A 15,829-nucleotide genomic window follows, 5' to 3' on the forward strand; every position below is an offset into this window, starting at 1 on the left:
CTGCAGTACTCTTTTCTGCAGTCATGAAATCGTTCTTGTCAGTTAATCAGGATCTTCTGTTATATGCCGCTGATCTGAAGTTACTCATAATTTCAGGAGAATTAACACCTTTAAAACATTCTCTTAAAAAAGTAGCACTGAAAATCACATGACTTTAAGGCATATCTATATTGTTCTCAAAATAAGTCCACACATTTCATTCAAAAAAAAAATTGTGGTTACCAGTGTAGTTAGCTTTGATTGTTCCCAAATTGAGAAATTAGGATAATAGCTTAACGTTCCCCTCTTCCACTTCAAGAATAAGAGACCCAAATATTTTTCTACATTGCAGGCCATTGACAGTAGCTGCATAGGTTTTGTGACCCAAGCTCATTATCTGTATATGTTTAAACGTATATTGTTCCAACTATGATATATGCTTGTGATCCAGCCTTCAGTTAAAAAGTCACACCTAAAACACTACCTTGCATTAGAATACTGATTCCTATAGTGACTGAATTGGACTGTATGAAACCGATTCACATTCTCTAGAGTGGAATTGTGCTCGAGTCTAGACAACATGCTATTGAAACATCTCATTTTAACGCCTAAGATCATCCCACTTCTCATCTTGTAATGCCCAATACACAACACTGAGAGTAGCCATGAGAGAGAGAGAGAGAGAGAGAGAGAGAGAGAGAGAGAGAGAGAGAGAGAGAGAGAGAGAGAGAGAGAGAGAGAGAGACTATCACTAAGTTATATTCATAACTGCCAAGAGGACCACTAAAATTGACCATGTACTTTGAAGGACTGTTGGTAACAAAAAGATCAAGAGTGTCGGGTGTGTGGTTAGAATTGTCTGATATTCTGGTAGGTAAATGAAGAAGCTGAGTGAGATCATTAGTAATCACAAAGACCTCAGCATCTCAACTAGCTGAGTCCACGTGACTAGGTGCCTCCATAGCCAGGTGGGCAGGAGTGGCAGTGCGTAGCACATGCTTCTTGATTAGACCGGGGTTCGAGCCATGAACACCAAATATGGAGGATGCGGAAAGGTCAGGGAATGACCACCGCATATCCCCAGAGCAATATGGCCTTAGTTGCTAATGCTCCCAAAAAACCAAATAACAACAACATAACAACAACCACGTGACTAGAAAACTGAGGCCCACTGGACTTGAACATTAAAATCACCAAAGAAAATTACCTAACTGTGAGGAAAATTAGACTGGAAGAAAGTCCTATTGCTAAGGAACTGGCTAATGAGTCTCATCTGTTAGAGTTCTGATTAATTAGATGTGGGAGAATGATAGAAGCAACAGTTCAATTGGGTAAGAGAATTTAAGCCAGAGGAAATTACAAATTAGGAAATTTCTGTTAAGGAATATCAGAACAGACATATGCACAAGGGCTACCTTTGAAGTGACAGGAATTGTAGAATGAATAATTAGAGTGGCTGTTGAGGCAACTGGTCATTGAGATTCTGTGAGAAGTAAGTGGGTCTTGGTAGATTGTAGATAGAAAATGAAATCATTTAGACTGGAACTGAGCCCAAAAGGAACTGTGTCCCTTTAACACCTGCCCATCGGAGACACCGTTTACAGTGGTGCAATGGACACAAGGACTGGACAGCAGTGCAGTGGGGTAAGGTACTCTTTACTGATGAGAGTAGATTCAGTCTCAGCAGCAATTCTTGACGTCAGCTAATCTGGTGAGAGGTTGGCACACGGTATTACCCCGCAAACATCACTGAAAGGGATATGTATGGCAGTCGAGGTGTTCTCGTCTGGGGAGGCATTATCTTGGATGGATGTACACAACTCTAGATACTGGAAGGTGGTACTGTAACCCGTGCATGCTACTGTACTGAGGTAATCCTTCCCCATGTGCTTCTGTTCCGAGGTGCTATTGGCCCCGAGTTCGTGTTTATGGATGATAATGCCACACCCCATCACATTGCAGTTGTTGATATGCTTTTGGAAAGTGATGACATTGTTTGTATGGGATGTTCTGGGGAGACGCATAGCGGCATGTCCACACCCAATAGAAAATGTTCACCAGCTGAAGATGTTGCTGACAGAAGAATGGACAATGTTACTGCAAGAACTTATCAACAACATTGTTCTAAGTATGGACAGGTGGTGCAAAGCCTGCATCAACATTAGGGGTGGCCATATCTCCTACTGAGGACCACCTCTTCCCTTTATTCCATCTTTGGCAGTGGTGCATCTGTATCATGGCAGCCAGTGCTATGTTGCCATTTTTGAATAAAGTCCCTCTGTACCGTTTTGTTTCCGTTGTTGTGTCGGTGTTGTTTCCTTCATTATTTCTGTACCTCACGAGATTCCTTTGGTATGCTTTTCCCATATCCAGGCCACTCCTATGAGAAGCTACAGGTGAAAGCCTGACTGGTCCTTAAGTTTTGCACACCGGTATAGTTCTTAGTAAAGTGTCATAAAGTGTGGACACTTCAACTGCACCAAAAGTTTCATAAGTATTTAAATAGGTGAACAACCTTATTTTTTTAAATGGCTCATTTTTATTAACTTCTCATTTAGTAATGTAAATTATATGACAAAATGGTATTCTCTCTCTCTCTCTCTCTCTCTCTCTCTCTCTCTCTCTCTCTCTCTCGTATGCTGCTCTCGGAACGATTCATCAGATCAGTTCTGTTCAATATGTTAATTAGATTGAAATGAGAATGTACCTTTATTTATATAAAGTCACGTAATTAGGATATAAATTTTCAGGCTGTAAATAGGTACTTAACTCTATCACCAGGTGTATATTTTTGCAATTTTAGCCCCCCCATTTTTCCTGCAGAAGGGTTCTGCAGAGGATGTGAAATGTAACCTACAGAGGTTTGAAAGTTACAGTGAGAACACTGAGTGTATTGGGCCATGGACTTTTTACTTACTAGCATGTTCCAATAAATGTAAAATTTGGTACCATCATGTGGGTTAAGTGTGTCCTCTTTTAAAATACTACAAAAGCTCTTCAATGTTCTTTAGTAATTAGTATTGTAAATATATATATTTCGGTGGCCTCTTAACACCGCTCCAAAATTTCAATGTCAAATGGTAGATGTTTGCTGATAATCTTAAAAGTCCTACATGGTTATTTATTCAATCCCTGATTGATGCTCATATTGATCTCGATTTCATCTCATATTGGCTCATTGAAAATAATGTCTTTAAATATGAGTAAGTGCAAACTCTGTCAGTTTTTTCCAGACATAGGCATAAACCTTTAATACCTTGAATTATTATGTAAATCAGAAAGAGGTCAGTGTTGTTGAACATCTCTAAGATTATTATTATTAATAATAATAATCTCAGAAAGCTTTTCAACTTCTTAGTCTCATTAAACATGCTATTTTGCCTTTTAGTAGTGAAACTGCTATTATGATGCTTTTCAAGTAACTAATTTTACCTGTTGTTGACTATCGGACCTCTAATTTGGTCTCTGCCAAAAATATCTTTCAGACCTACTCGAAAGTATTCAAATCAAATTTATTCATTTCCTTTGTTTCAAGAAGCACATAGAGTTCCATAATAAAGATTGTAACACTATACAACAGGTTTTGTTTAACTTCTCTTAATTTATGATGTAATCTTCAGTCCTGCTTGTTTCATTTATAATTTATAGACGTAATTCTATAAATTATAAATTCATAATTAATTTATAGATGTGCGGAAATTTGCCTTTAGCCAGCAGGTAGTTGGTTGGTGGAACAGATTTCCATCCCTTGTCATGGAAGTTGATAGCCTAAATAAATTTAAGGCTCAGCTGGACAGGTATTTCGAACGAATGGAGGGGTGAAGTGGAAGTGGTTTTTTTTTTTTTTTTTGGTTGATGCTGCATAAGCTTGCTTTCTTGCATCATATGCCTCTACTAATGCTAATGCTAAGTTGGTTAATAATTTTATTGACTCTTCTAATTCTTATTCCTTGGTATGTCCTTCTAGCAAATTCTTGTTATCAGTGCACATTTCCCTTTACTCAGTTAGAACAAATTACTCATGTATAAATCTGGTATTTGATGGTATGAAACTAATAAATCTTCACAGGATTAATATTTTTGTTGCCAAAAATTCATTCTGGCAGCTGACTCTTCGTGTGCTAAAGTAACTTTTTTTTTTTTTTTTGATTCTGTTATTAGCCTCTTATGTTCAATTATGACTCACTGAATGTATTTAGCATCTCAATCTGTATGTAATTATTCATATATCATTATATCTTCCGTCAAAAGGAAGTCAGAAGGATTTTGACGAATCTTGATGCTAAGAAAGTGCCAGGTCCTGATGGTATTTCTCCACTTGTTCTCAAAACCTTTGCCCCTGAACTTACTCCTGTTCTTTGCCACCTTTTTTCACTTTCTTATTCCAAAGGTGTTTTTCCTTCAGCTTGGAAATTTGCTCATATCCAGCCAGTTCCTAAAAAAAAGGGTGACAAATCCCTCTCATCCAATTATCGTCCCATTGCAATTACTTCTACTCTTTCTAAAGTAATGGAGAAATCAATTAACCACCAACTCTTAAACTACCTAGAAACCTCCCGTCTGATCAACGATCGCCAGTATGGATTCCATCAGTGTCGACCCACTGGTGATATTCTGTCTTATGTTACCCATTTATGGACAAATTCAATGGAAACGTTCGGTGAAACACAAGCAGTTGCTCTTGAGATCGTGTTTGGTATAAAGGTCTCCTAAACAAGCTTCCATCTTATGGTTTGCCAACTGTTTTTTGTAATTGGTTATCCAGTTTTCTCTCTGATCGCTCACTGAGGGTGATGATAGATGGCTCTCTGCCTTCTAACTTCTCCACTAATGCTGCTGTCCCCCAAGGTTCAGTTTTTTAACCCACTCTTTTCCTCTTATATATTAATGACCTTTTTCCATTGACTGGAAATCTTATCATAGTTTTGCCAATGATAGATAGCACATTGCATTCCACTTTCCATTTTGAGAAACCTTGCCCTGCTCAATCAGCTTCAACCTCTCGAAATATCCGCTACCAATTCCTTAAATGCCGATCTCCAGGTAATTCTCCAGTGGGGCAACAACAATTTAGTTGATTTCAATCCTTCTAAAACTCAGTCTTGTCTTATCTCGCAAAAAGGATTCTTCTGCTCCTATGCTTATCTTTGCTGACACTCCAATTTCTAGGCAAGTTGATATATCTCTTTTGGAGATTACCCTGACTTCTAATCTCTCTTGGCACAAGCACATTACAAATATTGCTTCCTCTGCATCTAAAAAACTTGGTTTTCTCTTTTGCTCTCAGCATTACTTTTCTTCTAAACAGCTGTTCACTCTGTAAAAATCGCAAATCTGCCCTAGCATGGAATATTGTTCCCACATCTGGGGTGGTGCCCCCAAAACCTCTCTCAGGCTTGTTATTGTTGTTTGCTTTTTAGGAGCATTAGCAACTAAGGCCATATTGCTCCGGGGATATGCGGTGGTCATTCCTTGACCTTTCTACATCCTCCGTATTTGGTAGTCATGGGCTCAAACCCCAGTCTAATCAAGAAGCGTGTGCTACACACTGCTTCTTCTGTCCACCTGGCTACGGAGGCTCCTTCTCCTTCTTCAGCGTGTGCTACACTGCTTCTTCTGTCCACCTGGCTCTCGGGCTTCTAGATGCCATTCAGAAGAAGGCAGTTAGGTTAATTAATGACTCCTCTCTAACAGTCTTTCCACTCGCTGTCTCCTTGATGTACTGTTTCTACTGCATGCCTTTTCTACTGATACTTCCATGGGCATGTTCTTCTGAATTGGCTTCTATAATTCCCGCTCTCTCTTTCAAAACAGTCCGAACACATGCCGCCACCAGCCAACGTCCATTTACTGTCCAACTTCAAACGCACAGAACCAACTTTTTATCTTCCTCATTTATTCATTCAACTGCTGTTTTCTGGAACAACCTTCCTTCGTACGTATTTCCTGAAAATTAGTCTACAGAAGTTAAAGTCTAATGTCAATAAATATCTTCTTTCATCTTCTCAACCTCCAACTCAAGCACGGTAATAAGTACTATAGGTTCTAATACCTCTCGTGTTTGGGGGGTTTCATAAAAAAAATGTTCAGAATTCGAGGGTTTAGTGTCAGACAACATTAACTACAAAGTCATTTTATCGTAACTGTTTTTGAAATTAACCAAGAAAAAAAAGTCATTTGACATTTTCTTGGTTTACTGAAAATATGCTTATAGCCCAAGCTAACTTGTAAACTACTAGAGAAATACATTTCTCTGACATGATATACATTGTTATTTGTATAAGTTAAACTAAAGTTGTCCCAAAAAAAAATGCAATTTTTAGTCAACATCTTGATTGATACTAAGCCCTCGAATTGACAGCTGTAAATAATTGTATATTATTATTGTACATTCACATTAATTCTTAATAAATTCTTAACAAATAAATAAATTATATTATAATCCAGTTTATTAAGAACTTTGTAAACAATGAAAAGCACTTTAGTTGACATCAAAGGATATATACGGAATGCAGTACATTAAGTCATAAAATCATGTGTTATATGCCTCAAGTTTTAGGAGTGAGAGTTGAAACTACCCACTTACCTGCTTTCCCAAAAGGAATGATTTTATTTTGCCTCTGTTCCTTATCTGCATATTCTTTCAGTGTTGATACAACTACTTGAGTTAGGCTTAAAATGTCTTTCTAGTATACTATATATTTAATAATTCTGCTGCATTCCAACACAAGTTATTTTAATAGCTGTGTTTTGACAATGGCATTGTGATTTTTTTTTTTTTCCCCCTACAGGAATATATTGTGCTTTCCGATTAAAGATGAAAAAGTAAGTGGTGACAGTAGCATATTGCTGATATATCATACATCCTTATATCATAGTACTGAATGTCAAATGGTGTTAATTGTTTTTATATTATTTTAGGTGTAATAGGTGTTGCAGAATTGTGCAATAAGATTAATGGACACTCATTTACATATTTTGATGAGGAATTAGCTAGTGCCTTTTCAATATACTGTGCTATCAGTATAATGCATGTAAGTAGAATGAAACATTTGAGATTGTATTTCCATTAAAATATTTCTTTGTTCTGTAATTTATATTTTAATATATAAGTTACATAATTTATATTATAAATTTATTATTTATATTATAATTTATATTATAAATTTAAATTACATATAAATTAGAGAATAGAGTACCTAAGGTCAAATTTATGAAAATTATTTGATTTCTTAAAAACATTATTTTTAAATAAAAAAAAAAGAAGTAATTTGGAAAGCTTGTCACTCTCATCATATATAGAAAAAGTTGTGCCATGTGGCTAATAGTTATGATTTGCTCCTGTATCTGTTGGTTGTGCAGATGTTAGCATTAGCATTAGTAGAGGCATTTGATGCAAGAAAGCAAGCTTATGCAGCATCAGCCAAAAAAAAAATAAAGTAAAATAAATAAATAAAAATAACCACTTCCACTTCACCCCTCTGTTCGTTCGAAATACCTGTCCAGCTGAGCCTTAAACTTATTTAGGCTATCAACTTCCACGACAAGGGATGGAAGTCTGTTCCACCTACCAACCACCCGCTGGCTAAAGGCAAATTTCCGCACATCTGTCCTACATCTGTCTTTCCTCAATTTGAATTTATGCCCTCTCAGGTGATTATTCTGAGCAAGAGGAAGAATCCCATCAGCATTGAGCATGCTCAAACCATTCAAGGCTTGTACACCTCTATCAGATCACCTCGCTGGTGCCTAGTCTCCAGACACTGTAATTCGCAAAACTTCGTAAGAGCACCCCTCTGTTCCATTCACTAATTCTTGTTGCCATGTTTCTGGAACCTGATGGAAAACATTGCTTTTTTGGAAATGGGCATACGTGTTTCAGTGGTTAGTCTGATGGTAAAAAGGTCTGGCTCTTGGTTACATGGATTACCTGATGAATGGAATGGCTCTGATCCAGCTTTGGTTAGTGTACAACATGAATAGTACTTCATTTGAACAAGTTATTTTAACTTGTTCAAACAAGTGAGTGGAAGATGTCTTGTGGGATTTCAGATAGAAGATTGGAAGGTTGTCTGCAACTGGGAAATATCTCATACAGTGATATGCAACTGATGTGAACTGATGAGCCAACTATGAAGTTGATCTCAATGATGAAGTAGAAGTCAGCACATAGAGACTAGACTTGAGTTTGAATTTGTGATCCATCACCGTTGAGGCACTCCCATTGCCTCTGGGTGGTTGGGTTCATGTTGGAGAAACTGGAGGATCCTGTTTGTATTGGCTGAAGTATTTAAACACATTTTGTATTAGTGCTTTCTACAGCAGCATGATAGAGTGGCAAACAAGAGGAAGCAATATTCTTGATCCAATTATCCAGCAGTAAGATCTTCATGCATTAAGAATTTGCAGGTAATAGAACCACTGAGTGGTAGTCATCACAGTGTATTGCTGTGGGATTTACTTAAACACGTAAATGCTGTCTAGGTAAAGGGAAGGACTTGAGCTTTTTTAAGGGTGACTACAGTGAAGAATTAAACCACCATGGTGGAGCCTGCTGCTTGTGATGGTTATGGTTGAATTGAAAATTGTTGCTTTGCTTCTTGAAGAGGTTGGTTCAGACTTTTCTGCTACTGGGCTGCATATTCCTTTACTAAGGAATATGCAGGCTCAATAGTAATGAAAGGATGCTGCATCCCCTATTCATTCCATTACTGCATGGACTTTTATATGGATTGCATTCCATTTTCTGAGCAGTGCTATTCTTGTTTGAGCTTCAACATTGCTATATGATGAGTATATCAACTGCATGCATTGTACTTACAAGTTCTTGACTTATCCTGATTGTGATTTTATGTAGTGAATTGCTAAGTCGACTTATTGTGGTGAAGTGAAACAGTTAGATGAAATTCAACAGATAGGTGAAATTCGTGAGTTTGTGGGTGGTAAATGGATGTCCAGTGCTCAAAACAGAAGGAACTGGAAGTTGCTGGAGAGGCCTTCATCCTGCAGTGGATTGAAAATGGCTGATGATGAAACAGTTAAAAATTTTCCTCATTCAAGAGACTTATTCTCTAATCAAGACCAGAAGACTCATGATCAACTTTAGTAGAAATAGCTGTCTTATTAACATATGAAATAGTGAACTGATATACCCTCCAAATTGGGGGTATTATATTGATGCTGTATATGATGTCATCAGTAAGATGGCAGACGAGCGATGTATATATTTGATATCTTCTATATGCTTGCAGACAATCCCTGGCTCTCTCCATGTGCCAGGAATGGTAATCAACTGGTAGTAGTATATGTTATGTTAGAAATTACCTATACAATATTGCAATGAGGTGGGGGTGGGGTTGCCAGGAAAGCTGGCTGGATTGCCTTCTTTAATAAATAAATAAAAAAACCTATCTCTGTTGGTTCCTTATCCATCAAATAATACATTTTATACATGCATAAATAATGCAGTAATTTATGATGGGAACAGTGTCTATATATCCATATAATTTTGGTGCTGTATATGTTATTTCTAGAAGGAAGAGTAATATTGCAAAAAATTCTATTTTCTTTATTAAATACTTACTGAAGTGAATTACATTACTGAAATTATAGATTTGATACTAGAGAGCTATTACGTGCTCGATAATTCCTATATTCTATTATATTATGAATCAACAGGGCTTACCTTTATTTTTTGATATAGGAAGCTTCTTTTCCAACTCTCCTTGTCCAACTCGCTAATAATTCATGGGGAAGGCGATGTCAATTTTGCAAAACATTGTCATAAAGTTAGATTTTGGAGGTCTAAACGGGCTAATAATTAAGGATCAATTTTACTTTTTGGTCCTGTGGCTGAAATTTTGAGTTAAATTTAGGGGTCTAATAATTGGGTAAGGGGCGGGGGTGGGGGTAGGGGTTGGGGTTATTCTCTACATTCCTTAAGTTGGACTAGAACTTTTCGGGGCATCATGTTCACAGGAAGAGAGTTACTCACAATTAATCCGAAACTTTTTTTCTTTCCTTATGTTGTAGTATTTGTTCATCGCGCATGCGTATAAGTGACCAATCGTCGGACAATAGGAATGGCCTACGGATATTGATTGAAGTTTCATGTAGTTTCATCTCTAAGGTTTCTGCAATGAGTAGTTTGTAGTAGTTGTGTTGAATATTTATAATTTTTGTTTCCGTAAAGCCGAAAGTATGTCTTTCATTTATTGCGTGGAACGAAAGTTCCGATGCATTTGAACGACCCGCCCGCACCGAAGCTTCGTGTTGTTTTGCTCGAAGCTGTGCCACTCCCATGGTGGATCCTACGTAGACAGCATCACAATTTTTGCATGGTATACTGTATACGAGGTCATGCTGTGATTGGAATGTGGTGTTTGAAGGCCGATTTCTGAAGAATGTGTATAGTTTGTTCATGGGTTTTGCTATGATTTTCATGTCGGTTCTTTTTTTTTTTTTTTTTTTTTTATGAAAACCCCAAACACGAAAGGTATCAAAACCTATAGTACATAGTACCGTGCATGGGTTGAAGGATAAGTATGGGGGGAGGGGGATGCCGGAAACTTTGCTCTAGAGACTAAACATGGGTTTCACCACTTCAAGCCTCCAATAAGCAAAGTGGTGGTATTTCACTGGTTGATGAAAGTCATCTACCACCTGGTGTTTCCCTTGCATATTTGGTTAAGTTTATTGTACCAGTGCTCGATATATGGGATGGTGATGAAATATATTTTTTTGGTCTCTTGTCGGATTTTTTTGCTATGTTTGTTGCGAGGTTGTTGTTATTTATTTTATCACGGGCTATTGTTTTGACTTTGTTTATATAGGTTAGAGGGTAACCCCTATTTGAGAATCTTCTAGTTAGTTCATTTATTTCAGTGGTTAGAGAAATCTGGGTGGAAGAATATTTATAGGCATTTTGAAATTGGTTCAGCATGACCGATTTTTTGTATGGTTGGGGGGTGGTAACTGTGGAAATGTAGAAGCATCCCTTTATTAGTGGGTTTTCTGTATATGCTGAAATTTAGTTTTTGGTCTAATCTGTGTATGGTAAAATTAAGGAAATTTATGGAGTGGGATTCTGCTTCAGTTTCTAATTCAAATTTTAGTCTCTGATGGATGTTATTAAAAACCTGTAGAATATTGTTTATGGTCGAATGGTCTGTGATGATTAGGATGTCGTCCAGATATATTCCGTAATATGTGATCTGTGGTATAAATGGATCAAGATGGATCTTTTCTAATTTGTCTAAGTATAATTCGACAATGAGTCCGCTAATGTTTAAGCCCATTGGGAGGCCAAAAATCTGTCTGTATATTTTTTCTTGGAATAGAATGTAATTTACATTTACTAATAGTTTTGTTAGTTCGAATATTCTGTCTTTGGGGAGTCTGGTGTTATTAATTTTTGTTTTATCATCGTTTAAGTAGGCCCAGACTATGTCCAATGCGTAGGGTACATTTACGTTGGTGTATAGTGAAGTCACATCGAGTGAATATAACTTCATATCCTCCTTGATATGGAGGTCTTTGAGGTTCATGAATAAAGCATCGTAGTTTTTTATATTATATGTTAGGAGTTCTCGGAGTGGTTTTAGAATAGGGTAGATGAACGTGGCTAGGGAGGCAAAAGCTGAATTCTTATATGACACTATGGGTCGTATTGGGTATCCTATTTTGTGCAATTTTACTTGGCCACATATTAATGACTTCTGGGCCAATTTAAACACTGAATCCCATAACGACTATAATCCATCAGATAATGTAAAGAACTTATCATCCATTACGCTAACATCTCAGCAAATAGCCCTATTAAACAAAGGTTTAAATTATAATCTACCGCCGAGATTCCCCCCCAAGAAACAAATGATTATTGATCTTGAGTTCGCTCTAAGAGATTTGCCACAAAAAAACGTATTAATCCAACAAACCAATCGAATCATAAACCAAGCTATCCCCTCAATATCAAAACGACATAGAGAAGAAGCAAAAGCTTTATACACACTTAGACAAAACCGAGATATCATTATTCAAAAGGCCGACAAAGGCGATACAGTAGTTATTCTAAATAAAGGAGACTATATAAATAAATTATACACCATCATTTCAGACACAACGACATATGAAGAAGTAGCACCATCAGAGTTCAACAGCTTAGTTAACAAATATAACAAATTGCTCACCACCTATAGGAAAGATGACCACATCACTATGGCCCAGCTCAAACAAATTAAAGCCCACACATACAATATCCCAACCTTATTCGGCCAAGTAAAATTGCACAAAACAGGATACCCAATACGACCCATAGTGTCATTTAAGAATTCAGCTTTTTCCTCCCTAGCCACGTTCATCTACCCTATTCTAAAACCACTCCGAGAACTCCTAACATATAATATAAAAAACTACGATGCTTTATTCATGAACCTCAAAGACCTCCATATCAAGGAGGATATGAAGTTATATTCACTCGATGTGACTTCACTATACACCAACGTAAATGTACCCTACGCATTGGACATAGTTTGGGCCTACTTAAACGATGATAAAACAAAAATTAATAACACCAGACTCCCCAAAGACAGAATATTCGAACTAACAAAACTATTAGTAAATGCAAATTACATTATATTCCAAGAAAAAATATACAGACAGATTTTTGGCCTCCCAATGGGCTTAAACATTAGCGGACTCATTGCCGAACTATACTTAGACAAATTAGAAAAGATCCATCTTGATCCATTTATACCACAGATCACATATTACGGAAGATATCTGGACGACATCCTAATCATCACAGACCATTCGACCATAAACAATATTCTACAGGTTTTTAATAACATCCATCAGAGACTAAAATTTGAATTAGAAACTGAAGCAGAATCCCACTCCATAAATTTCCTTAATTTTACCATACACAGATTAGACCAAAAACTAAATTTCAGCATATACAGAAAACCCACTAATAAAGGGATGCTTCTACATTTCCACAGTTACCACCCCCAACCATACAAAAAATCGGTCATGCTGAACCAATTTCAAAATGCCTATAAATATTCTTCCACCCAGATTTCTCTAACCACTGAAATAAATGAACTAACTAGAAGATTCTCAAATAGGGGTTACCCTCTAACCTATATAAACAAAGTCAAAACAATAGCCCGTGATAAAATAAATAACAACAACCTCGCAACAAACATAGCAAAAAAATCCGACAAGACCAAAAAAATATATTTCATCACCATCCCATATATCGAGCAACTGGTACAATAAACTTAACCAAATATGCAAGGGAACCGACATGAAAATCATAGCAAAACCCATGAACAAACTATACACATTCTTCAGAAATCGGCCTTCAAACACCACATTCCAATCACAGCATGACCTCGTATACAGTATACCATGCAAAAATTGTGACGCTGTCTACGTAGGATCCACCATGGGAGTGGCACAGCTTCGAGCAAAACAACACGAAGCTTCGGTGCGGGCGGGTCGTTCAAATGCATCGGAACTTTCGTTCCACGCAATAAATGAAAGACATACTTTCGACTTTACGGAAACAAAAATTATAAATATTCAACACAACTACTACAAACTACTCATTGCAGAAACCTTAGAGATGAAACTACATGAAACTTCAATCAATATCCGTAGGCCATTCCTATTGTCCGACGATTGGTCACTTATACGCATGCGCGATGAACAAATACTACAACATAAGGAAAGAAAAAAAGTTTCGGATTAATTGTGAGTAACTCTCTTCCTGTGAACATGATGCCCCGAAAAGTTCTAGTCCAACTTAAGGAATGTAGAGAATAACCCCAACCCCTACCCCCACCCCCGCCCCTTACCCAATTATTAGACCCCTAAATTTAACTCAAAATTTCAGCCACAGGACCAAAAAGTAAAATTGATCCTTAATTATTAGCCCGTTTAGACCTCCAAAATCTAACTTTATGACAATGTTTTGCAAAATTGACATCGCCTTCCCCATGAATTATTAGCGAGTTGGACAAGGAGAGTTGGAAAAGAAGCTTCCTATATCAAAAAATAAAGGTAAGCCCTGTTGATTCATAATATGAAATTATAGAGAATTACTCTCTCTTAGATTTGTGATGTGTCTTTCATTGTTGTCTTTATTGAATACATTTTGGATAATATGGTATATAAAACATGTCATTTGGGATATGTTTTGCTGTTTCATTGGGAAAAATGCTTATTCCAATGTAACAGTATGAATTTTAGGCTTTTATTTTTCCATTTCTGACAAAGAATTATTAAAAGTGACTGGCCATCCTCTGTGCTGTTTTGAACATTAATACATGTACACACGCACGCACGCGCATGCACACAGAGAAAGAGAGAGTTGAAAAGTGAATTTTTTCTTAAATGTGTTGATATCTAAATCTTTTTTTTTTTTTTTTTATCTGATTAGTATTAAAGACCCTTTTTCTTAAAGGGTTTTTAGTGGTGAATTTATTAGTATGTTTATATTGGCTGCAGTATTTAAACACATTTTGGATTAGTGCTTTCTACAGCAGCATGATAGAGTGGCAACAAGAGGAAGCAATATTCTTGATCCAATTATCAGCAGTAAGATCTTCATGCATTAAGAATTTGCAGGTAAAAGAACCACTGAGTGGTAGTCATCACAGCGTATTGCTGTGGGATTTACTTAAACACATAAATGCTGTCTAGGGTAAAGGGAAGGACTTTAGCTTTCTTAAGGGTGACTACAGTGGCTTCAGACGGTTTTTAATTTCTATACAGTGGGACTATCTGATGATATTACCAATGGCAAATTCTAAATGGAAAGCATTTAGAGAAGTAATTGTAGAAGATATTAAGCTTTTCATTCAGACTAAAAAAATTCCTTTCCAGGCTTAGACCTAAATGGATGTCAGATGAACTGATGAGACTTGTGGCCGAGAAGAAAAATGAATGAAATGCATATAAATTATTAAAGATTAATACAGAAGATTAATAAAGATTTAATAAATTGATAAAGATTGATACAGAAGCATATGACAGATATAAACTAAAGTCTGTAATCATGTCACAAAGGAGGTTAGGCAAGACAAGGCAGATTACAAGAAGTCTCTGCAAAGAAAAGCAGCAAACATGACTTTACTTATATTTACAATAGAAGGAAAGAAGAGGTCAAATCACCTCAGTTCATTTAATGTTGATGCTTTAACTGTTGATGATTCTGCTTAGGTTGCTGACAAACTAAATAGGTATTTTGCATCTGCATTCACATGTGAGAAATTCTTTAGGCAAGGGAATACCAGAAGTTTATCAAACTCTAACAGGAAGCTAAATGATTTTGTGATAATTGAGAGGAATGTGTAGGTGAAATTGAAGTTAAACATAAAAAAGTTGCCTAGGGTGGATGGGATCCATCTAGTTACATTATGGGAGGCAGTAAAGGAGGTAGGAAAACCCCCTAGCCATAACTATGAGAGCATCTGTGGATTCAAGGGAGCCCCCTATGGACAGGAGATGTGCAAATATATCCCCAGTTCAGAAAGAGAGATCAATTTGATATGAGTAATTACAGAACTCTTACTTTAATTTCTGTTCTAGAGAAATTAATGGAGTTGCTAGTTAGAAAAGTAATGCAGGAACATCTAGAAAGGAGTTCAGTTATATTTTTGTCACAGCATAGGTTCGTTAAGGGGCAGTCTTGTCTGATTGGGTATTATGATGCTTTAGCATTAGAATTAGCACAGGCATATGATGCAAGAAAGCAAGCTTATGCAGCATCAGCCAAAAAAAAAAAAAACCCACTCCCATTTCACCCATCTATTCACTCCAAATGCTTGTCCACTCAGCCTTAAAT

General features: G+C 36.8%; 1 protein-coding gene across 1 annotated transcript in view; it reads left to right on the plus strand.

Annotated features, from left to right (window-relative positions):
• The window catches only part of LOC150078091 (cGMP-dependent 3',5'-cyclic phosphodiesterase-like), a 329,128-nt gene that overhangs the window by 194,298 nt on the left and 119,001 nt on the right, over positions 1 to 15,829 (plus strand). The window contains exons 14-15 of the mRNA XM_090384462.1: positions 6,771 to 6,811; positions 6,901 to 7,013. Of these exons, the coding sequence (XP_090240588.1) occupies positions 6,771 to 6,811; positions 6,901 to 7,013 (154 nt within the window). The remainder of the gene's footprint in view (positions 1 to 6,770; positions 6,812 to 6,900; positions 7,014 to 15,829) is intronic.

This window comes from Mastigoproctus giganteus, chromosome 11, assembly GCF_048544385.1.
Source record: "Mastigoproctus giganteus isolate SK-2022 chromosome 11, ASM4854438v1, whole genome shotgun sequence".
Classification (NCBI taxonomy): domain Eukaryota; kingdom Metazoa; phylum Arthropoda; class Arachnida; order Uropygi; family Thelyphonidae; genus Mastigoproctus; species Mastigoproctus giganteus.